Source organism: Anolis carolinensis, chromosome 1 (genome assembly GCF_035594765.1).
Source record: "Anolis carolinensis isolate JA03-04 chromosome 1, rAnoCar3.1.pri, whole genome shotgun sequence".
Lineage (NCBI taxonomy): Eukaryota > Metazoa > Chordata > Lepidosauria > Squamata > Dactyloidae > Anolis > Anolis carolinensis.
Window position 1 is genome coordinate 241349676 of NC_085841.1, and position 25584 is coordinate 241375259.

At 42.2% G+C, this 25584-nt stretch overlaps 1 protein-coding gene across 1 annotated transcript; it reads left to right on the forward strand.

Moving 5' to 3' along the window:
* Positions 1 to 5702: 5702 nt before the first annotated feature.
* Positions 5703 to 25380, forward strand: retreg2 (reticulophagy regulator family member 2). The gene is made up of 9 exons (XM_003214935.4): positions 5703 to 6107; positions 13521 to 13627; positions 17917 to 17947; positions 18296 to 18431; positions 19969 to 20053; positions 20146 to 20283; positions 20548 to 20642; positions 21426 to 21561; positions 22522 to 25380. Exons 1-9 carry the CDS (start codon positions 5839 to 5841, stop codon positions 23193 to 23195), a joined length of 1671 nt encoding a protein of 556 aa, XP_003214983.1. The 5' UTR covers positions 5703 to 5838; the 3' UTR covers positions 23196 to 25380.
* The last annotated feature ends 204 nt before the right edge of the window (positions 25381 to 25584 follow it).

The following is a 25584-nucleotide window of genomic DNA, read 5'->3' on the forward strand; positions in this document are numbered from 1 at the left end:
TGGAACTCTCTGCCGCAGAGTGTGGTGGAGGCTCCTTCTTTGGAGGCTTTTAAGCAGAGGCTGGATGGCCATCTGTTGGGGGTGCTTTGAATGCGATTTCCTGCTTCTTGGCAGGGGGTTGGACTAGATGGCCCACGAGGTCTCTTTCAACTCTATTATTCTATGATTCTACAGCTGCATTCATTTTGCAGTATGGTGAGGCATACAATCATGGTTGGCACTTGGATGGGAGACTGGGTGCTGTAGGCTATAGAACATGGCACCCCCCACCCTGGAGATTTATAGTACCGGTTTGGGCCTGGCTTATCTTTGTGACCGCATTTCCTATTACGAGTCTGCGTGATCCTTGAGATCTGCTAGAGAGGCTCTCCTCTTGCTCACACCGCCGTCTCAAGTGCGACTGTTGGGGACAAGAGAGAGGGCCTTCTTGGTGGTGGCCCCACGGCTCTGGAACTCCCTCCCGAGAGAAATCAGACAAGCCCCCACCTTGGCCACATTCTGAAAAGATTTGAAAACCTGGTTATTCAAATTTGCGTTTGATGAATTGGCATGAATTTGCACTTTTTGGCCCATTCCATTCAAGTTACAAGATATTGCACATACAGTAGAGTCTCGCATATCTAACATTCTGTATTATCCAATGCAGTCTGCCTTCTAGTAGTCAATGTTTTTGTAGTCGATGTTTTTAATACATTGCTATGTTTTGGTGCTAAATTCATAAATATAGTAATTACTACATAATGTTACCATGTACTGAACTGCTTTTTCTGTCAATTTGTTGTAAAACATGATGTTTTGGTGCTCATAATGTAATTTGATATTTAATAGGCTTTTCCTTAATCCCTCCTTATTCAACATTTTCGCTTATCCAACGTTCTGCCGGCCTGTTTGTGTTGGATAAGCGAGACTCTACTGTATATAATTTTATTGCCTTGCCCCAATTTTGAATACGCCCTTTGCCCCTGGCTATTGGTATTGGTTTTGAGTATGTTTTTATTATATTTTATATGCTTTATGATTTTATATGTTTTGTTGCTGTTTATTCGTTCAGTCGCTTCTGATTCTTTGTGACCTCATGGACCAGCCCACGCCGAGCCCTGTCGGCCGTTGCCACCCCCAGCTCCTTCAAGGTCAAGCCTGTCACTGCAAGGATATCATCTATCCATCTTGTTTACATGTTTTAAATGTATCTATGTCATTGTATTTTCTCGTGTCTTACTGCGCTTGGTTCTCATGTGACCTGCCCCGAGTCCTTTTGGGGAAATGGGGCAAGATACAAAAATAAAGTTATTATTACTATATTATTATTATTGCCTTGAATAAATACATGTTGTTATATACCACTGAAGAGAAGATTTTATAGAAGCGCTCCCTCTCCCTCGCTATCCAAAGGGTCTCCTCATCCCCATGATGGATCAGCAGCACCAGATTCCCAAAAGCCAATCACCCTTTATCTCTCTCTCTCTTTATTCCTTTTTATTAACTAACCACAGAGATGCGCTGATTTGGACTAGCGCACATGCAAACCAGGTCCGTAGCAGTGGATTTATCACTCAAGAGCCCCGATTTTCCCTTAAATCAGTCACGGAGGTCATCACCTCCTGACTGGATACCACAAGCCCCAAAGGAGATTAATCCATAGACAAAGAGAGCCATTAGAATTTCATTTTAATCACCAACATATTAGCTGATCTGGGGATGCACATATGTGCAGAAGTTAGCAGACAGGAAAAGAAACAATATGAAAATTCCTTCTGTAAAATGTATGTTCTGATTTATTCAAAGTACACTGTATCCCTTGTCTTCCCCTTTCTATCTTTTGCCATCAGATATAGTTTATATTTCTGAAATCCTGCTATTAAATATATTTTCTTTCTGAGACAAGCGACATTAGCCTCTAGCTGACCCAAGTCAGGGGCAGCGCCCACCAGGAATATCACACTGTGCACCTGGGCAAGGAGTACAGCCCGGACAGACCATACAGCCATACCTGTCATAAGATATACTGCTGGCATCATAAACTGGACACAGGTGGAACTGGACAATTTGGACAGAAAAACAAGAAAACTCATGACCATTTATCATTCACTGCACCCCGGCAGTGATGTTGACCGGCTATATCTGCCTAGAAGATCAGGGGGCAGAGCACTCTTACAAGTAAAACAAGCAGTCAAAGAAGAAGAACATGCCCTGGCAGAATATGTAAAGCAAAGTGAAGAACCTGCTTTGATTGAAGTCAAAAATCAGAAACCCCTCAAAACACAGCAGACAAAGTAACAGTACAAGAAAACTGCACTACAAACTAGAGCTGACAGCTGGCACAACAAAACACTGCATGGAAAGTTCCTTGACAAAAAGGAAAAGCTGATAAGGAGAAGACCTGGCTATGGCTCACGAATGGGACACTGAAGAAGGAGACAGAAGGCCTGATCCTTGCAGCCTAGGAGCAAGCCATCAGAACAAATGCAATTAAGGCCAAGATCAAAAAATCAGCTGATGACCCAAAATGCAGACTGCAAGGAAGCTGACGAAACCATTGATCATATCCTCAGCTGCTGTAAGAAAATTGCACAGACAGACTACAAACAGAGGCACAACTATGTGGCCCAAATGATTCATTGCAACTTATGACTCAAGTACCACCTCCCAGCAGTAAAGAACTGGTGGGATCACAAACCTGCAAAAGTATTGGAGAATGAGCATGCAAAGATACTATGGGACTTCTGAATCCAGACTGACACAGTTCTGGAACACAACACACCAGACATCACAGTTGTGGAAAAGAACAAGGTTTGGATCATTGATGTTGCCATCCCAGGTGACAGTCGCATTGACGAAAAACAACAGGAAAAACTCAGCCGCTATCAGGACCTCAAGATTGAACTTCAAAGACTCTGGCAGAAATCAGTACAAGTGGTCCCGGTAGTGATTGGCACATTGGGTGCCGTGCCAAAAGATCTCAGCCGGCATTTGGAAACAATAGACATTGACAAAATTATGATCTGCCAACTGCAAAAGGCCACCCTACTGGGATCAGCACGCATCATCCGAAAATACATCACACAGTCCTAGACACTTGGGAAGTGTTCGACTTGTGATTTTGTGAAATGAAATCCAGCATATCTATCTTGTTTGCTGTGTCATAATAAAATAATAATAATAATAATAATAATAACTTTCTTTTTGTATCTTACCTTCATCTCCCCAAAGGGACCCGGGGTGGCTAACACGGAGCCAAGCCCAAACAATTACAATAAAACAAAATAAAATACATACAAGACACATGACAACATGCAATAAAATAATTATATAATAACAAAGTAAAACAAAATATAGTAACAATGGCATAATAAAACAAAGTATAAAAACAGTGCAAATTTTTAAATGAGGGTGAGCTGGGTCAAGGTTCAAGGCATAGAAATTGTAAAACTCGTGGGTGAGGTAGGTAAATAAAATGCTGCATGTAGTGGGAAACTCGGGTGGGCTAAACAATTATGTTATTCTCAGGTGAGGGATCAGGAAAACAGCTTGACATTGGAACGGAACCTGACAAATAATAATAGTAATAATAACTATTTTTATATCCCGCCCCATCTCCCCGAAGGGATTCGGGGTGGCTTACATGGGGCCTTGCCCGACACAACAATATAACAACAACAACAAGACAATAAAACTAATATCCCAACAATAAAACATCAGCATCAATAAAACAGTCATAAAAATCAACATACAGCATAAAATGTTAAAACAGGAGACTAATACACGGATCTGGGCCAAAGTGCAGAATATTTCAAAATGGGGAGAGGTAGTTTCACAGCTAAAATGGTCAATAAAGTGCAATGTAATAATGGCAAAGCATCAATGATGGAGCTATTGTTGAATGGGCAGATAAATCAAAGGTATTTTGGAAGAGCCAGGTTTTTAGGCCCTTCCGGAAGGAGAGGAGGGTAGGGCCTGCCTGATCTCCCTGGGGAGCGAGTTCCAAAGCCGGGGAGCCACGACGGAGAAGGCCCTCTCTCTCGTCCCCACCAACCGCGACTGTGAGGGTGGTGGAAGCGAGTGAAGGGCCTCCCCCAACGAGCGAAGAGAACGTGCGGGTTCATAGGGGGAGATGCGGTCTCTAAGGTAGGTGGGTCCCAAACCGTTTAGGGCTGACAAAGGGATTAGTTGTTCAATCTTCGAAAGCACACCGAAAAAGCCAAGTTTTAAAGCTTTTCCTAAAAGCTGCCAGAGTGGGTGCCTGCAAAATAAATAGGAAGAGAGAAGATGGAAACAACCCTTATATCAGGACTAAGAAACCTATAGACCTCTAAATGATGTTGGACTACAATTCATATTATTCCCAACATGGATCATGCTGCCTGGGACTTTTGGGAGTGGAGATGCAACAAATCAGGTGGACCAAATGTTTCCCTCCTCTGCCTTAAAGGGGATAAAAACAGTTGTCCTGAGAAGTTAATTCACAATGGAAGAGGAAAATGGTTTGGATTAAAGCCCTAAAGGGTTCTGCCCCAGTTTACCTGTCCGAACGCATCTCCCCCTATGAGCTACTTCAGAGATTAAGATCTCCTGGGGAGACCCTGCTCTTGGTCCCATCTCCTTTGCAAGCGCGGCTGGCAGGGACGAGAGACAGGGCCTTTTCAGTTGTGGCCCCTTTGCCATGGCACTCCCTCCCTAGCAACATTAGATCGCCCCCTCTGTTCTAGCCTTCAGAAGGAAAGTAAAAACTTGGCTCTGAGATCAGGCTTTCAGTGATTAATACAGTGCAATAATAGACGAGGAATATTTAGAATGACGATGAACGGCCTTGGGCTATTTACCATTACCTTAAATAAAGTAGCACTGTGTAGTACTTGGATGGAAGACCACCAACAAATACTGAATCCTGTAGATTATATCTCAGAGGGAAAAAAAACCTTAGGCTTTTGTAAAAAAAAAAAAGCAAAACTTTTTTACTGATTAAACCAAAATAAGCTGCTAAATTGTGCAGAGGAGCAAATGGTAGGATGTTAGGGATTTCATTTCCTGCATATTTACAGTGTTATGTTTTATTGTCCTTGACTGTCTATGTTGGTGTCCTGTTCGAAAAGGATGTTTATATGTAAACGTTGTTGTTGTTGTTATTCCTGTTTTTACATGTGAGTATTCCTTGCCTAAGAAAACCTTATAAAATCCACAGTTGTCATAAATGGACAGTATTGTAGCAAAGATGCCAGAAAAACTGTCAAAATCAGTGATTACAAAAAACCCCAAAAACAAATCATCAACAAAAATAACCGTGCATACTTGTAGTCCGTGCCGATGGATCCATGTGGTTATAATTATTTAGAATACAATCCTAGAATTTGAATTGCCCCCAAGGCAACATGACCTTGGAGGTGTCTACGGATAATGCCGGCTTTTAGGCTTAGAAATGGAGATGAGCACCAATCCCCAGAGTCAGACACGACTAGACTTAATGTCAGGAGAAAACCTTCACCTTTACCTTAAACAAAGGTACTTCTCATATGTAATGTATTCACAGCAATATAAGTGGACCACTTAGCATCCTTAAGTGAATCACACACTCGCAGCCCTAGAGAACACCGTTGTATTCCTTCTCTTTCCGCTTTATTGATGTCTCGATCAAAAGGCGCCTGCGCAGTTGCGCCTGTTTTTTCCTTGATCTTCCCGGCCGGCGCGCGCGCGGGGAGGTGGGCGGGTGCGGTAGGGGTCACGTGATTGGGCCTGGCAAGAGAGTTCGTCTCAGCGCGCGGCGCCTACTTCCGGTGGCTCCTGTCAGGAGGGCTCCCTCAGTCCCTCCGCCCCCCGTCTCTTTCCCGAGCGCTGGCTGAGGCGATGGCGAGCGGCGGCGGCGAGAGCGTCCCTGCGGCAGCCGCGGCGGAGGAGGAGGCAGGGGAGGCGGAGCCGGTGCCCGGCCCCGTAGCCTCAGCCTTAGAGGCCGCCGAAGAGGAGGAGGAGGAGCAGGAGGTCTCGGCCCTGGCGGTGCGGCTGCGGCGGCGCCTGAGGGGCTGGGAGCCCACCGTGGCCGCCGTTCAGCGGCTCCTGGTCTGGGAGAGGCCGCCGCAGAGCTTGGCCGGGGCCGCCGCGCTCGGAGCCGCTCTCTGGTGAGGAGGAGGGCGGCGGAGGGAGAGTAGGCCTGGGGGCTCGGTGGAGATGCTCCCTTGCGGCGCGGAGGGACCCTGAGACGGGGACGACCAGCGTCTCCAACTGCTAACGCCCGTGGCGTCATCTGCACTGTCGAATTAATGCAGTTTGACGCCGCTGGAACTGCCATGGCCCCGGTGCTAACGGGATTCTAGGAGCTGCAGTTTGGTGGAGCACCAGCACTCTTGGGCAGAGAAGGCTGAAGGCATAGTGAAAGGACAACTGCCAGTGATGTCAAAGGGCATGCCATCTGTAGTGGAGATGCAACCCAGGGTTGGTTTCGCCCAGTGTGGAAACTCATGGTGCCACCCACCCAGAGACCCATCCCAAGTCTCGCCCTTCAGAATCATAGTCCAATACTCAAACCACTGCACCACGGTAGATTTCAGCAGTTTGAGCAGCTCTGCTGTATGAAACCTACATACATAGTTTTTAGAAGTAACATTAGAACAATAAATACTAAACATTCGGCAGTCAAAAGTATTCCATAATTCAGCTTCAACTTCCCACACACACTTTATGTCTTCTTCATTTAGCAATGTATGTGTGGGATATATAACTATTATCCAATAATACTATAATTACTGTCTTGCAGATCTCACTAGATACCCTAAAGCAGGCACGGGCAAACTTTGGCCCTCCAGGGGTTTGGGACTTCAACTCCCACAATTTCTAACAGCCTTTAGACTGTTAGAATTGTGGGAGTTGAAGTCCCAAACCCCTGGAGGGCCATAGTTTGCCCCTGCCTGCTTTAGGGTATCTAGTGAGATTTTGTCTTGGGAACTTAGAAAGGTCAGACCTATGTAATACTTGGATGGGAGACCACCAACAAATACTGAATGCTGTAGGTTATATCTCAGAGGGAAATAATCCAACACCTTCTTACTGAATAACCAAAATAAGCTGCTAAATTGTGTTGAGATAGGGAGCAAATGGTAGGGTGTAAGGGATTTAATTTCCTGTCTATGTTGGTGTCCTGTTCTTTGGTGAAAAGGGTGTTAAACATAAACGTTGTTGTTGTTATGCCTATTTTTACACGTGAGTATTCCTTGCCTAAGAAAATCTTATAAAATCCATAGAGTTGCCATAAATGGACAGTGTTGTAGCTAAGATGCCAGAAAAAATGGTCAAAATCAGTAATTACAAAAAAAAATAATTACAAAAATAATGATGCATGCTTGTAGTCCATGCAGACTAATCCATGTTGTTATGATTATTTAGAATACAATCCTAGAGTTTTAATTGCCCACAAGGGCCATCCAGTCCAACCCATCCTGCCATGCAGGAGCACACAAACATAGCATCATAGAATAATAGAGTTAGAAGAGACCATGCAGGCCATCTAGTCCAACCTCGTACCATGCAGGAAAAACACAATCTAAGTACCCCTAACATATGGCCATCCAGCTCCTGTTTTAAACCTCCAAGGAAGGAGCTTCCACCACAGTCCAAGGCAGAGAATTCCACTGCTGAACAGCCCTTACAGTCAGGAAGTTCATCCTAATGTTCCGGTAGAATCTCATCTCCTGTAAACAAAGCACTTCCAACCAATGGCCATTTAGCCTCTGCTCCAGAGAAGAGACTCCACTACACTCTGAAGCGGCATCATATCCTACAGCCAAATAGCTCTTACCATCAGGAAGTTCTTCCTAATGTTTAGGTGGGAGATGCAAAGCTGCTCCCAACATTAAAAGACAGTTCAATTTAGAACCCACTACTTACAAATATTAAAATTAAATTAAACAAATCAGTCAATTAAAATTTCAGCATTATAATAATTGCTTCAAAGCATTGTAATCAGGCAATAGTGATGGCTCTAACCAGAGAAAATTTGTATTGGAAGGTTCAAAAAGTAGATCAATATTTAGTTTTAGCTTTGTAAGTATCAAGTTTTTTTAAAATTTTGGAATATCTGTGTTTGGATATATGTACATAATGAAATACCTGGTGATGGGACCCAAGTCTAAAGGCAGAATTCATTTGTTTTGTGTACATTTTATTTATGTGATATTTTAAATAATTTTGTGCGTGAAACAAAGTTAGTGTACACTGAACCATAAGAAAGCAAAGATGACAGTAGTTCAGCCACCCATGTGGGTAATTTCAGGTTTTAGAATATTTTGCAGAATTGCAGATAAGAGATGCTCAACCTGTACTAGCGGTTTCTTGGGATGCTTGGGGGAGTAAATTCCATAGGAATCAAATGACTTTACTTCTGAATAAGTGTGGGTGAGATGTCACTGCTCCATCTGTCTGCCCAGAAGGCCCAATGGGAAAGGAGTTGTCAGTCTGTGATGTATGAGTTGGGCTTGTGTTTGAGCTTTAGCATAGAGTTTTAGATTGCGGGTAAGGTCTGGAATTGGCCAGTGAAAGCTTTAAGAAAGAAATAGCATTTTGCTGAGTTCTTTTTTTGAAATAAAGCATATACATTTGATTCCTTTACAGGTGCCTCATATTTCTTCTTATTTTGGATTAGCTTTCAGTCATTTGGTATCACATTTGTTGATCCAAGCTATTGCTCTCTGCTTTTTTAAGGAGCTCAAGATGGCACCCATGGGGAAAGGGTCCCAGGGCTGTTCTCCTTGTGTGGCATAACCTTATGTGGTACCGTGTTTCCCCGAAAATAAGACAGTGTCTTATATTAATTTTTGCTCCCAAAGATGCTCTAGGTCTTATTTTCAGGGGATGTTTTATTTTTCCATGAAGAAGAATTCACATTTATTGTAGAACAAAAAAATGAACATAATAAATGTACAGTAGTTGTCATCACAAACCAGCATAAACAGACAAACTGTGAATCCTATCAAGAATTTCTTCTTACTACCAATATTTCCATGTACAACACTTTATGGTACGTACATTTACTGATCCTGCATGCTCTGGTGTTCTGTTCGGCAGGCATGCTTCCAAACAAAAACTTTGCTAGGTCATACTTTCGGGGGGGCCTTATATTTAGCAATTCAGCAAAACCTCTACTAGGTCTTATTTTCTGGGGATGTCTTATTTTAGGGGAAACAGGGTAGGTTAAGTTGAAAGACAATGATTTTCTCAGTAATGACGTGCTGAGCTGTGTGGTCGAGCTAGGATTTGCATCCAGGTGTAATAGATTCAAGTCGTGTTGTTGGGAGAAAGAGAATGATGCACTGCAAGAAAGTGTGCATAATGTATGTATTGCTAGATAGTATAGTAAACTGTACACAGATTTTGAAAGGATGGAAGTATTGAGATGAATTTTTTCTTGAATTTTAGGTAATGAGGCATGTCTTAATAAAATCCAGAATGTATGAAATATCTGCAATTAAGATGAAGTTGATTGGTAGCAACATAAGACAGTCAATGAGTACAAATGATTGTAGAGCACAATGGGAAGTGCTTGAAAAAATGTCCTATCAACCATGAAACTTACAGTGTATATGCAAATGAATAGTGGTACCAATAAAAGAACACTTGAACAAGGAAGAGATTTTTTTTCCCCCCGCTACTGGAGTGCAGTAAAGCATATTAGGCAATCTGTTATGTAGAGGACACCAGTTTGGCTTTCCCCAGTAGTCAAGATTGTTCTTCTCCCAACGAAGACATGTCATTGTATACACATCTCCCAAAAGGAGGTGATAATAGAAGGAAGAGTTGGTGCATATAGAACATGGCATCATTCCAGCCTTAAGTTTTATATACTGATAAGGACAATGTGAAAAACACTATTCATATATGAACATAGTTGAATTATTATTTGATAGTGGGTGGATTGTGTATGAAAATCATGGTTGATTCCTTGCTTCAAGCCCAAAAGCAATATAGATTATCTTTTTTATATTCTCTAACTTTTTTATTCTTGGCTTTGTCTTTTGATAGTAAACAAGAAACACAAAGGCTAGGTTATTTCTATAGATCCAGCTTAAGATTGCTGTTTGCTGTAAGAAAATGATTTTAGCAGAACACCCGTCCCTACAGTTTCTCTGCCCAGGTCTAATGTCAGTCTTTTCCCAGAAAACTGAAATATGTTTTGAGATGATAAAAAATAGAAAAGTTGCATATGCCCTTGTTGTGCAGTTGTAATACCTGAGCAAACATTGTGTTCTGAGGCCTAATGAGTCTGGATAAGGATTTGGTGGCTGCAGTTAGGTGTGTTTGAAAGAAAAAGCTTGGAAAGTTTCGGTGGAAGAAACTGGGAGGCATCTTTCTTGGTGGATATAGACTTGCAAAAATCACCATGGTTTTACTTGAAGCCTCACAAGATAACTTGAGTGATATCGAAAAATGAGAAAGCAGGTCATAGAATCATAGAGAAAAATGAGAAAGCAGGTGATGCATCACAGATCTCTAATGGTCCTATTTATTCATGTTGGTGGTGTTTCCCAGGACCCTTTAAAACAGATCTCATATTATAGCAGTTCCTGTGTTACAAACATCTTACAAGTGACTCCTAATTAAGAGTGTGTGTGGGGGGGGGGGGGGGGAAGAGACAACAGGAAGTGAGAGAAATCTACCCCTAGGAAGGGAAATTCACTCCTGAAAGGGTTATCATGGAGGGAAGGTGTGCCCACCGAAGCTTTATCACAATCTTTGTTTCCATAACAAGCCAAAATTTTCAAAATTCAATTATCATAGGGACAGAAAGTGAGGTGAAATCTTCTGAACAGAAGCACAGACAGCAAATCAAACACTACAGGGGTGTTAACCCTTCCTTATGACACCCAAAGCTTATATACCTGTTCCAACAAACATATAGATTCAGCTTAAGAACAAACCTATAGAACCTATCTTGTTTGTAATTTGAGGGTTGCCTGTATATTTAAAGGAGGGAGTATACATCAGAAGCAGAAGGATATTGGCAGTGACCTGGTGAAAAAATAGTTGCCCCCTTCTCTCTGAGAATTCTTATTTAATGCTCACTCCAATACAGATTCAGCATGTACATGTGTATGGTTACTGCATTGTCGAAGGCTTTCATGGCTGGGATCACGGGGTTGTTGTATGTTTTCTGGGCTGTATGGCCATGTTCCAGAAGTATTCTCTCCTGACGTTTCGTCCACATCTATGGCAGGCATCCTCAGAGGTTGTGAGGTCTATTAGAAACCAGGCAACGCAACATTCACATTTACCTCAGGCAGACGAGAATTCTTTCTCCCACCCTGGACATTATTCTACAGATATATAAACCCCACTTGCCTGGTTTCTAACAGACCTCACAACCTCTGAGGATGCCTGCCATAGATGTGGACGAAACGTCAGGAGAGAATACTTCTGGAACATGGCCATACAGCCCAGAAAACATACAACAACCCTGTATGGATATTATTTGAGTATCTTTGTTCTTTATATGAGTAGATCTTAGAAGTTATCAGATCACCTATTCTTCTAGACTAGTACTGTGTAGTTCAGAAGTGTGCAAAGTATGGCCTTAGAGTGCATTTGGTCCTCAGGTTACTCTACTGCAACTCTTAGCATCTACCTCAAAATTGCTCCCAGTGTAAAAATGTATCTCAGAAGGTACATGGTTTTATATGTTTTTATGGATTTAATCTGATTTTTTATACTAATGATGTTTAATGCTGTTTTTATATTTGTATATTTTAAATTGTATTATAATGATTTTAATGTTAGTCGTTTTGAGTCCCCTTATAGAGAGAAAAAGCAAGATATAAACAAACATAATCATCATCATCATCTGGAGAAGTAATGATGTGCTACTTAAGCATAATTCACTTCTACTGTATATTAGGCCCCCAAAGACCTTTTCTTAGAATCAGAAGTGACAGGCCCTGTTTTTCCGCTATCTCTTTTGGCCTACATAGGCCTTAGAAGCTACTTTAGTTTTTATATTGGCTGATTTGCTATGGACATTGCTCCTGCTTCTGAAATCCTTGAAACTGAAAGTGCTATATTTTGGTGTTTAGAGTTCCTGCATGCAGTGCTTATATTTTGTCATTAGTATATAGAAATAGGTTCCCTCCCATATTTAATTTGTCCTGCATGCAGTGCTGGAATTGTACCAGGTAGATGGTACTATTTCTGAGTCCACTGTAGGTGTAAGTCTGATGCACACCTTCAAAAAACCTGCTTTGATACAGATGTTTTGATGTTCTCTATGGATTATCTGAGGAGTACAGTTATAGCCCAGGATCTGTAATGTAACACTGAGTGAGTGTTGCCTCAAGTAACCTTCCTACTTCACTCAGAAAGTATAAACAGACCTTTCCCTCACACGTGGGTGGTGCCAAGAGTGTCTCTAGGACTTGGCCTGCGACAAACAAGAGCTGCTATTAACAGCTGCAGATAGCGGCAAGTTCGCCTAGCAGTGTTTCTAGTTAAAGTTTGTGTTCTTGCTGTGTTGGAGCCACATGGTCTGCAGTATCCCCAAGTTGGAGCTGGTAGCTTAGTAAAACCTGGCTGTCTACCAGTTTGTAAGCCAGACAAGCTGCTAGTTACCCTCTGCCAGATGAGCCCTTGTTAAGCCTTATAGTCACTCAGAACTGCAGTGCTAGTACATTCATTCTTTTTTGCCTACCCTGCTCCTGCATACACAGCAATATTTAACAAGTGCAGCCAGTTAAAATGTCCGGCAAGTTGTGATAAAGCAAAACATCCTGTTTACGTTTAAAGATAATGTACTGACTATCAGCAGAGCAAATTCACTGGCTGGAGACAGTACAGTACAGCCTAAAGCAGTGGTTCTCAATCTGTAGGTTCCCAGGTGTTTTGGCCTTCAACTTCCAACATGGTATTTCCAGGTGACTGGCTGCCTATAATACTTTCTTTCATCAGTTGCACATAATATTGGCCTTCAGACTATATTCATGATCCAATGGACAGTGTTGGGTTTTGGAAACAGAAGAGATTACGGTATTATTGAAAATATGTGCCAATATGTGACTTAGACCTAGATCAGGGATAGAGGATTTATGAATCACAGAAGCTTCCCATACAACTTTTGGATATTCCCTCCCCAGACCCACACCTTGAAGAGAAGGTCTGAGCCATGATCTGAAATAGCAGTCAGGATTTCCATTTGCATACTAAACATTCTTATAATTAACTTTAGTCATAGTCTGTCCTATGTCATCTTCAAAAGAGGATAATGATGTACAGGTAAAGATGCTCCAATCAAGGCAGTTGACAAAATGTACCGTCACATCATTGCACACAAGTTTTTTTTCTTCTAAGCTCCAGATGCTGTTATATCCAAAACTACAACAACAACAATAGTGAAATACACACATCAAAGAATTATGTTCCAGAGGACTCAGGGGAGGTGGTCAGTGTTGTCTGCAAACAATGACTGTCTACAAAATCCAAGATAATGGCTGCTGGTTGTAATCCCTTAGTACATCCTGGCAGTATTTTCTTTAATGTTTGTCTTAATGATTTTCTAGGCTGTTCTCCTCCACTTCGTTGCGCCCCCTGTTCCTCCTCAGCATTGGCCTTATTGGTGTTCTTCTGTTGGAGAGATGGAAGCCACAATTCCTATTGGATATCTCAGGTAAATGAGAATAGTGATAGTTAAGCAAGATAAGGAAGTGCTGAAGTTCCTAAGCAGGAATCGTCTTTTTTTGTTTCCAGATTCTTGCATGTTTACTACATTGCTTCTTGCCCTTCTGCTTTCATTTCCTTTCTGTCAAACCCTGGACTGTCCGTCTTTTTTCATGTTAATACTTTTTAGAGCATAAAACATTTATTATTCAGGAATGGAACTGCAAATTAGTGGATGGCAGAGGATAATTGCTGATTTAGCAAACAGTTATTGGTTTCTTGAGAGAGTTTCTAGCAAATGTTGCTTGGTTTTTTGTTAAGCCAAAGTAAAGAACTGATGCTTTTTTGCCTCTTTTGTGCAACCTATCTAGCTTTCATGGGAAACAACGAGAGGGACGTTAGTTTTTCCTCTTTGTGTTCATTTCTCTGTTCTTGTTGGTTTGTACAATATGGTGGATCTTCTCTGTCATCAGATACTAATAATGCAAAAGCAAACAATACCAGACATAATTATATTACCAACCTGTGTGTTTTCAAAATAATCTCAGCTTCATCTTAAACAATGGGATTATATGATTAGAATAATGGTGCTTGTAATTAGGCTTTAAAACATCCTTTGACTATTTTAGAGCAGCTATATGAAAAATTATGTTTGTCTGAAATAAGATGAAGTGTAGCAAGTTATTTTGTAACAAATACAACATATATTTCTAATTTCTAAAGGCTGTGGACCACTGCACCTAGGTCTTAACAAATCTGTTTATCAAAGTGTCCAGTGACAGCTCTGCGATATTAACACTTATTTCCATTTCCTTTTCAAATATGTTCCCTGTGAGTTCACCAGATAAAGACAGTCTTAACAGCTATAAACACTGTCACAGGTTGTCTCTAATATTAAACTTCTTGTCTGTTTATGCATGCATGGAAGAAAGGCTGTGTGACAGGGGGCTTCTTGTAAGTAGTTTAATGCTCTTCCAAGTTGCAGAATACCCCCTCAAAGACTGGCTTTCTTTCAAAAGTATCAATGATATTATCCTAAGTCCTGCAAGAAGCATGCTGGAGGGCAAGACATCAGTGAGAGTCACCTGTTGGGTGTAATCATGAGTTAATTTTCAAGATGTGGCTGTGCCCAAAAGGCCTCCCCTAAAAACAGCACTCGATAAGGGAATGATTTGAGAGGGGGCACACTAGATGCCCTGTGTCAAGCAACAATCAACAAGGTAGCCCAAGTAATATGGTTTTTGTTGATCTCTCATATCCTACTCGGACAATAAGATAGAATCTGTTGACTTTTTAATGGCGATTGTGTTTCTCATCTCACCAAATGATGCAAAGCTTCTGTGATGTTTTTTAAAAACTCTTGACAGTGGACCTTAGTTTTTACCTTTTTGTGAGAAGCCTATCTTTTAAGACAGCAAGATCAGGAGGCATTCAATTCATGTTAAAATTATCCAAACTAAGGGTTTTTAAAATTCCACTTGTAACACTAGTAAATAACAGTGTTGCAATGTTATTGCACAACATAAAACAGTAGACCATCCTAGGTGGGCTGAGGTGTATTTTCAGGACTTCTGTTGAGATTCCTGCTCAGTTAACTAAAAGTGCTGAACCTTGATTTATCTAAAATCAGCAGATAGCTTGCCACTTGAAGAAGCCTGGACACTACTTTGTATCCTGATATCATCCTGCTTCCTCCCATATGAAGGACTAATTATTTTGCAGAACGCTTTCAGTATGCAGAATATTATTATATTTACATATAGCGGTTCTGGACATCCTGCTTGATTTAGCTTTTCTTGCTTTTTGCATTTTATAACAGAATTCAGCTGTTCAGTGTGGGAGTATGTGCTGATCTTACATTCATTGTGAAAACCCAGTTTTCCCCTTGGAATCAGAGTTTATTATTGTTGGTTTATATTTCTTTTGAATTATCCAGATGTATAAGATTACAACAGAAGGAGAGGCTATAATGAAGCAAATAGCACGAGAGTTACACAGCTCGACAATATTCTGCTTTAAAAACAGGCTCATGGAAGACATTTATATTCCTTTTCTCCCAGTATATGATGGCTGGACTCAACATTATGGTAGCCAACAGTATCAAAAGGCGAGCACAGTAGTCAGCATATTTGTAGCTGCAGTAAATGAGCCTTGTGGCCATACACATTTGTTAACAATAGTAGCTTTTCATTCCATTGGAATGAGCTTAGATTCTTTATGTGGGATGTGTCTGCTGCATTGCCCAAGTCCCTACCAGTTCGTCAAGGAAGACTCTGATTAGCTCCCAGGCCTAGGGCTGATTGCCTGGAATCTGGGTCACAGACATAACAAGATTGCTTTCTGTCACTCTAGTTCACCAACCTGTCAGTTGTGTCTTTGTGGCCCTGAGCTAGCCGTGAGTGCAGTAGCTTGTGAGAACCACACACAGAATGCTTTAAATAATGGTACAGCATGTCAGCAGCACCAGATAGTCAAATCTGATGAGTTTCAATTGTCCGGCATGTAAAGGATTATTCACTGTGCTCCTGTATAACTAGGTTAGTAAATCTCAGATGACTAGTTGCATTTTTAGGTCCTTCCCAGATGTCTTCACAGTCACAAGGGATTGCTCATAGTCTGTGCCAAAGCAGATCAACTTCTGCAACAATCCTACACTCCAAATTACATCATACAAATTTATATAAATTTTGTGTTATAATGATGATGATGATGATGATGATGATGTTTATTTATACCCCACTTTATCTCCCCAAAGGGGATTCACAGTGGCTTGACATAAAAGCATTGGTATCCAATTTAAAATATACAAATGTGCAAACATTAAAACATAATTAAACACAACCCGTATTTAAAAATTCAGTTAAAAACCATAGCACCTCCCCCCCCCCCCCCGACCAGATCTCAAACATCTTCATCTTTAAAAGCCTGTTTGAATAAAAAGGTTTTAGCCTGCCACCGGAAGGACAGCAGGGAAGGGGACATTCTGGCTTTTCAGGGTAGGGAGTTCCAGAGTCAAGAGGCAGCCACCAAGAAGGCCTGCTCTCTCGTTCCCACCAACCGAGCTTGAGATGAAGGTGGGACTAAGAGAAGAGCCTCTCCTGAAGATCCAGGGCACAGGCAGGTTCTTACAAGGGGATTCAGTTGGCCAAATAGCCTGGACCTGAACAGTCTAGGGCTTTTAAGATCATAACCAGAATTTTGAATTGTGCCCGGTAACAGACTAGCAGCCAGTGGAGCTGCTGCACAGGGGGGTTGTCCGCTCCCTGCAGCCAGCTCCTCCTAGCAACCTGGCTGCAGCTCTTAGCAGTCTTCAGATGCAGCCCCGTGTAGAGTGTGTTACAGTAGTCCAGGTGGGATATAATTAGGACATGTACCACTGTAGCCAGATTTGGGTGTAATTGGCACACAAGTTTTAATTGTGCAAAAGCCCTCATAGCCACCACCGACACCTGGGCCTTCAGGTTCAGTGCTGAGTCCAGGAGGACCCCCAAACGGCGAACCTGTGTCTGCAGGTGGAATGTAACCCCATCCAGCACAGCCTGGATCCCTATTCCCTGATCTACCTTACGACTGACCAGGAGTACCTCTGTCTTGTCTGGATTAAGCTTCAACTTGTTTGCCCTTATCCAGTTCATTACTGATGACAGGTAGTGGTTTAGGGTCAGGATAGCTAACTTGGCATTTGGTGGAAAGGAGTAGTAGAGTTGAGTGTCATCCACATATAGGTGGCACCAAACTCCAAAATTCCGACTGACCTCTCCCAGCGGTTTATGTTATATGTTAAACAGTATGGGGAACAAAATGGAACCCTGAGGAACCCCACAGGTTTGAACAGGAGTCCCCCAGCACCACCTTCTGGGTATGGCTCTCCAAGAAGGACTGAAGCCACTGCAAGACAGTACCTCTCAGTCCCATCCCAGGAAGATGACCCAAGAGTATACCATGGTTAATGGTATTGAAAGCCATTGAGAGATCCAGAAGAACCAACAGGGACACACACTCCCTGTCTAGCTCTCTTCACAGGTCATTCCCCAAGGCAACCAAGGCTGTCTTTGCTCCATAGTCAGACCTGAAACCAGATTTAGATAATCCGTAATATTATCTTCCTTGATTTTTAATATTTTTGGACAGGTTTATGATACTACTAACTGCTGCTTCCATTATCCCTGGCCAGCATTGCAAGTGGTGAGGGCTGCTGCAAATTGTAGGTCATTAGGGTCTGGAGGTAATGTGTTTTCAGTTACTGATTTAAACTCCTCAATCACTTAGTTGAATGATGTTTTTTGCCTTTTTCTACAGCTCAACCCTTGGAAGAACCAGGAGGAGACAGGTAGGTTTACTCATGATAATATGATTCTGCATATAGAGATCTTACTTGCCATCCTTTATCCTTGTTTTGTGCAGAAGGTTGGAACACTTTGATTTCTGCTGTGGCCTGAAAAGTGTTTTCCAAAATTCCTTCTTATGTAACATGAGTCTTTGAAGTTTTGATATGGATTTCACAAGCTGCTCTTTCATTATTCATCTGTCTGTAAAACTCAGTATGGCTCACTTTGGAGAATTTGCTCTCTGTTCTGTCTGTGGGAAATGTTTTTCTCATGCTTATGGTTCTTATAATTACTCTATGGCAGTGTACATGGAAGATCTGGTTTATCAAAGTCTTGTTTCCATTATGTAGTGATCGTGAAATGGTAGGAGCACAACCTCATTTGCTCAGTGTCCCAGAGCTCTGTCGGTGTCTGGCTGAGAGTTGGATTACATTCAGGCTGTACCTACGTGAACTATTGCAATACAAGAGGCAAAATCCTGCCAAGGTAAGCAAGAAATCAGCTGGTAGGGGTAATAACTTGCAAATTCTCTCATGCTGTCTTTGGACTTTGGCTTCCTCGTATTTGCACCTACACTTTAGACTGTATCATGCCTAACTGTGATTCATTATAGAAAAAAAATATACCTGTTTAAGCCCAATTAAAAATAACCTAAACGTAATCAAACAAATGATTTCTCAATAGAGAATACTAGGGAAACCAAAAATGGAAATATAATTTTCACTGCCCACATCATCCCAGTCATGCAGGTTATACTAGTTGTTACTGCCACATCCCGGGAACTATCCTGGGAAAGTTATCTGGGTGAGAATAGTTAACATTAAAAGCAGCAGTGCTATCTTGCGTCTTTTTTTTTTTTTGCCTCAGTAAGCAATCCAAAATGCATGATGTAATGTCATTATACTGTACATTTCTGCTTCCTCCCCCTTCACTGTAGAGGCGTATTGCAATGTGATGAGGTTGCATCATGTCTATTAGTAAACATTAAATGAGAACAGGTGTGAAAACATTGCGTACCATGACAACTTCATATTTGCTGTAATATGAATGTTATAAAGTTTTACATGCCCGGTCTGTGACTGTAATAATAAAATTTATTCATTTATGTCTGCTGTAATGTGAAGGCCTGGGTTTATTTTAAGCTGAATGTGGGTTTCCTAAGAATTTTAAAGGGGAATCTAACATACTGCTCTGTGGAGCAATGATACCCTTTCTTTGAGGAAGCAAGCAGTGCCTAATATATCTTATGTAGGAAAGTCAACTGAAAGGCAGGCAGATGAGGCAACAGGAAGAGATGAAGTAGGAAAGTGTGTGGACATTATACTATCACAATAAATCTAGTGTCATGACCCTGGCCCATTATTGCTATAAGCAAATTGCTTGCAACACTGCTCTCAAATGCTGGGACTGATGTAGGAAAAATGACTGTCATTTTTTGCTTAAAATATTGCTATTTCTCCATTTGTTAATTCCATACTTCTGAACACCTGGGCCAAGATTCTAAGTGACACCTGCAGGGCACAGCACACTACTTGCTTACTTTCAATAGGGATCAAGGAGGATGAAGGCTGTACCTCTTCTGCTGTGCAGTAGCAGCCAGATGACATTCTAACAGCCTGTCCATGGGAGATAAACTGTGCTTAGGTGCTAGCCACTTCACAGCTAGAAGAGAAGGATTGTGCAGGAAGATAATGAATATCTTCTTATGGCAATATAACTCATCAAGAGAATCCTGGTTGTAGCTTGCTATTCCGGGACCTCTTGTATTCCCCCCCCCCCCCCAGGCTGACCCTGAGATATAATTATTAATCAGTAGGAGTGCACTAAAACTAAACAATAGCCAAGCATTCTCATGTAGCACTATAGAATAACTGTATTAGTAGATTCAAGCTGTTCCTTAAGGAGGTGAGGATCCTCGAATTGGGAATTCAATGTACACTACTGTTTGAAGTCTTCCTGAATTGGTAGTTGGGAACCAGTAATGTTCCTAAATTCATCTGTATCCCTTGTCTTGTTCTTCCAGTTCTGTGCCAGAGTCTGCTCAGGATGTTTGATCCTAGTAGTAGTGGGACACTATGTTCCAGGAATCATGATTTCTTACATTGTCTGTGAGTATCATGGGGTTTTTTCTCTCCCTTAAGACTAAACATGTGGGTTAAGTACACTTCTAATGGATTATTATCTGTTTTCATACATCTAGTGCTCAGTATCTTGCTGTGGCCACTGGTGGTATACCATGAGCTTATCCAAAGGATGTATACTCGCTTGGAGCCTATCCTGATGAAACTGGACTACAGCATGAAGGTGGAGACCTTGCATCTTAAACATGAAAAGAAAAGTAAGACAAATTCTTACTAGCTTTTGATTAAATACATTTCTTTGATGGTGGGATGAGATAAAAGCCTCAGCAAGTCAAATTGGACAAGGAGAGACAAGGCTGGTTGAGAGCCCATGGATAGAGTGGGGACAGGGCCTGCAAGAGTTGGGGATAACTGGATATAATTGTGCAGATGGGACAATTGCTATGATGAAGCTTGTCCCTCAGTGCATTTCCTGTTGGACTTGATCCACAGATACCTCACATAAAATTTCTTTTCCACAGAGCGTCAAGGAAAGAGTGAGCCAGAAGCGGGTAATGAGCCAATGGCAGAGACGGAAAGTGAGAGTGAGGCAGAACTGTCCGGCTACTCTCCTGTGGTAAGGGCAGCCATAGTAACATGAGGCTTCATTTGCAGGAACTATCTTCCTTCAAGTAAGGGCAAGAGCTCCCTTGTAGGACTAGAAGGTTGGAGGTCTTGAATTTATTGTTTTCATCAGGGGGTTTTGTGGCTACAGCTATAAGGTACCACATTCAAACTCAATTGGTATGACTCAGTTTTTAGTGGGAGGAAGAGAACAAAAAGATGGCTTTGTTGGGAGCTCTAAGCCTTTGGCTCTTTAGATGGGTGAAATACCATTTCTCCCCAAGTTTCCTCTAAGTTTTTCATTTTTGGAATCACAGACAATTGGTCCCTCTTGGTTTGAATGGGTGGTCAGATGGCTGTTCCCTGATATTACAGATCCGAATTAGATATATGACCTATATGACCCAGGTATTCTGCAGTGTAGTTAAAATGAATGAACAAGGATGATAAAGTGCCAGTCATGCCATAGCTGTCATCACTCTCCTGATCTGAAGGCTGCCAATCTGATGAAGAGTTTGATTTGAGTGGAGAGGGTACTCTCCTCATCAGACTGTTGTTCCCAACATAAAAAGAGGGAGAGCAGAGGAGAGTGGGTCACCCAGTTCAAGGGTGGGGCAAGGAATGAGGACAAGTATTGCCATAGCATTTTCTGAAAGTGGGGCCTCTAAGCCCATAGGTACAGTCTAGTCTTGGCTCTGTTGGAAAGTCAACTCTCTTCCTTTTGGTTCTTGGCCATTAATCCTAGTAAACCAAGTCTAGCTTTGGAAGAACTTTCTCACTTTCCTCTTTCCTTCAGGTGGATGTGAAGAAGACAGCTCTGGCATTGGCAATCACAGACTCAGAGCTTTCAGATGAGGAGGCCTCTATCTTGGAGAGCGGAGGTTTTACCGTCTCTAGAGCTACTACACCACAGCTGACAGATGTGTCTGAAGGTGCCATTTTACTATTGCCTAATTCCAGTGCCATCTCTCCCAGCTGTCTGCTGGGAGTTTACTTTTGTGATAGAGCACTAGCTGCTTCCTCCCTTCATGGAGACATTGCAAGAGGGGAACTAAAATATGAAAAGTGGCTACAGCTAAGCATTCATGGGGAAAAGGCAAATGCAGTACTGGATATGATCAGATGCTATCAGTTTGGGTCCATAAATACAACTGCCTTTTCCATGAGGAACTGGGCTGCATGTGTCTTGTCTCTGCAAATTACAGTGGTGGATCTAATAACTTACTGTTCTTTGTTAGTAATGGTCATCTTTTATTCTTCTGTGTCTTGCCTGCAATTTAGAGTAGACTTGTTGCTCCCCTGCTTTCACTACTGGTGTTGACCTCAAACAAGCTGCCTGAATTAATACTGTAACATTATAAGTAAGCCTTGGGTGGCTTCATTACCCAGGCCAGCTTTTCCCCACATTGGTCTTTACTTTTCTTCCACCATTTGGCAAGGAGGCAGCTGAGAAGAATGGCTACCATTGCCAAGACAAGGTGTTTCTCAACATACCACTCTGGAACATAAGGCTTATCTTTAAAATGCTATTTATTGAGGCAATGGGTTGGCCTTTTGTATCTCCTGAGTTGAAAAAAAGAAAGAATCAGGAATAGAATTATCTGTATCTGATAATCTGAAATCTGGGATGATTGTTGTTTTATTCCACTAAATGACCTGGTATGAGAGAATTCCAAGATACAAATACTGGAATGAACCTTGATGTGCAATGTCAGAATAAGAAAATATGCTAAAACAAGAAGCCAAGCTAGAATGTTCAGAAATTAGTTTGTATAGCAAAACTACCTGAGAGTCATGCTTGAGCAGGCAGCTAAAATAGAGTAAAGTTTGTGTATTTGAACTCTGAACTTCTAGAAATGTTCATATTAACTAGCTCTCAATCTGCTTTTCAGATTTGGATCAACAAAGCCTGCCCAGTGAGCCCGAAGAGTCCTTCTCCAAGGACATGGCGGAGTTCCCCTCTGTGGAAGAGTTTCATTCCAGAGACTTGGGACCACCCAGTGAGGATGACAATTTTGCGGTGCCTGGTCACGCTGCCCAGCAGTTGGACTCTGCTGAGGAAGAAGCAGTGGCAACAGAGGCCCTGACTTCGGACCCATCCATCCTGTGCCTGGCCTCACCCCTCCATTTTGTAAATACGCATTTCAATGGGAATGGGCAGGCGATGGTGGGAGGAGCTCCTGAGCTCCAAGCTGCCTCTTCAAGAGGCCTGGGGCTGCACATCGATTCCCTGAGCCAAGAGATTGTCTCCACTGCTATCAGTACCGTAGTGCAAAACACCCTGTCGGCCCTGCTCCGCTCCTCTGAGGACAGTGAGGGGCCTTCCCTCTCAGAGTTCCTGCCCACTGAGCCTGAGGAGAGACTCAGTTTCCAGACGCAGCTGTCTGAGAATGAGGAGGTCGGCCCAGGTTCCCTTGCTGGTGAGGAGGAGGAAGCAGATGACTTCGAGCTTCTTGATCAGAGGGAGCTGGAACAGATGGATGCAGAGCTGGGCCTGTCTGGAGAAGCCACAGCTCCAGAGGCTTCTCCTCTCCCTCCTGAAGAAGAATCACCACCTGGCTCCTAGGTCCTGCTGTTCTCTTGCATTTCAATAGCTGCAAGGAAGGACAAGTAAACACATGGCAGGGTTTAATCTATGCTGACAAGAGATGGCAGAGCATCTACATTCACAGTGTTATGTCTGGAATAGTGAATCGTTGCTCCCCATCCCCTTCTTCCTGTGTTGACTTTCCCATCAGGTCACTGTGTCCATCCATGCTTCCTAGTGATGATGCAGTCTTTTTGTTTGCTGCTGCAGTCTTTCTATCTTTGTCTTTGTCTACTTTTTTTGAACACCGCCTCTAGGTTGCTGCTCTTCCTTCCACACCCATAAGGAGGTTGAGTGGTTTTATTAGATAGGACAGCTGGGTCTAAATTGTAAATAAAATTATTAATTCATTGGTTGTTTAGTTCAAGAAGAATGAAGAATTGTTATATGGAGAAATTAGATGGGGAGAGCTCCCCCCCCCTTTGTATAGAAACCTGGATGGGGAAGGGAAACAGTCTCAAAGGAGACAACCATCATTTTGCTGTCAGAATGAGAGGAAGGGGCACACTTGGGCTTTCCTACCCACTTTGCACCATGTAACAGTACCGTTTTCAGTTTCAAGCATTCTTTCCCTTCTCCATCCTTTTAACATCATCTAATATCCTCTCTGCAGAAATGTGTCTATGACAGACCTGGGATAGGCTTCAGGGGAGGAGAACCCAGTCATATTGGTTCTGAACAGCAAGCCAGGCTTTTTGAAGTAGTCTGAAAGCTTCCTTTTCACATTCTGTTGCCACTGCACTTTAAATGCAAAATACTCCCATTTGTGCTTGTTCTTACCTTGTCCTGAAATCTGACCAAACCAGTCCTGCTCTGTGATTTACCCTGGGCAGCAAACAAGCTTTTATTTCCCTTAGTCTTGTTTCTAGGAGAAGGAAGGAGCAACTTGAGAAGAAATGACATGTCCGAGACAGCGGAAAGAACCCGAGTTTCTGTGGGGCAAGCCCTCTAATCTCTTCTTCTGCCTCTTTCAACAAGCTAAATATTTATCCCATTATAGTTTTTCCTCTAGTTAGAGTAGTGTGCCTACTTGTGTTCTCAGGACATGGGAGGAGTGTTCTGGTGTTATTCCGCCAAAGGTGGTCAATACCTGTGGAGGGTGCTTGCACAGCTTTACAGTGCTTTTTTTTTTAAAGGAAATCTAGTTGAAACTACTGAGTAACATAATCTTTAAAAAAGTGTTTTTAAAAAAAATACAATTGTAAATTTACAACAGTATGGTGGTTTTTATTATATAGAAGCAGATCTCTCCTGCCCATCCAGTGTGCATCACATCGGTGTATTGCAAGGCTATGTTTTGCTTCTGGCAGTCCCCCCCCCCCCCCCCCTAGCTGGGTGGTCACTGTTTGTTGCCTGGAAGAGTTTTCCTTTTTGTCTTTTTCTCTGGGGATTGCAGAGTAGGCTATGGCAGTGGTATTGCAAACTGATTTGTGAATTGCTCATTATCTCACTCTGTAAAGTGTTTAGGATGGACACTTCCTGGAAATTGCTGATGTTCCTGACTTTCTAATAAGAGCAAATACAGCTTAGTTGTATAGATCTTAACCCTCAACCTGGGATAGCTTTGCTGCAGACTTCAGTATTTTAGCTGTATTTCAGAAGACATTACTTGTGCTATTCAGTTACAGAACCCCAGGAGTGAGTTGGATTCCTTATATTAGTTTCTTCAATGGTTTTCTTGGAAATCTACTTGTGATTTTCTTCCCGGGACTGACTCTTGTTCTGTCCTGTGTTGCCTGATCCGCACCCTCCCTTGATCAAATGTTGTGGAGGTACAGCTGTTAAAAACAGCATCCTCTTAATGTCTGCACTTTGGAAATGGGAAGCCGTGTGGCACTGAGTGTGATGCTTGCCCACCTCTGTTTTATGTCCTGAGCACAGATCTTCCCACCTTTCTTGATAACCGGAAGTTCATGTTTTCTCCTTCTGGTAAAGGAGGCATGTGATGTATGGGTATTTCTTTCTGGAGCACTAAGCACTCCTCCTTTCCTTGAGTGGCAGCTGTGCCGTGTTGCTCTGGGTCTGGGGCCTTCTAATGAAGAACTAGAAGATTGCTGGTGTTACCTAGGAAAGGTGGAGGGCTTAAACTGTGTAGCAGTGTATTCTATGGCTAAATATTTAAAAGTAAAATGTAGTCTTTTAAATAAAAAATGAAAGATGTGAATTTGGGATTTAAAATGTTGTTTTTTAGCCCATGTGTCAGAATTCCCCACTTGCCTCTTCCCCTTTCTCCTTTCCACAGATAGCTCTGCTGGATTAGGAGCCATTTGTGCTCATGCTCCTTCTTTCTGAAGAGCCAAATTCCATTCAACATCCACTGCATCATCTCAGCTAAAGATCAGTTGCTTACCCAGATGCAGGTGATTTT

What these genes read in the sequence shown, in the direction of transcription:
- retreg2 (XM_003214935.4), top strand. Translation starts at nt 5,839, where the DNA reads ATGGCGAGCGGCGGCGGCGAGAGCGTCCCTGCGGCAGCCGCGGCGGAG. An exon ending in GCGCTCGGAGCCGCTCTCTG is followed by an intron (nt 6,108 to 13,520) that starts GTGAGGAGGAGG and finishes ATGATTTTCTAG; the next exon opens with GCTGTTCTCCTCCACTTCGT. An exon ending in AGAGGCAAAATCCTGCCAAG is followed by an intron (nt 18,432 to 19,968) that starts GTAAGCAAGAAA and finishes TTGTTCTTCCAG; the next exon opens with TTCTGTGCCAGAGTCTGCTC.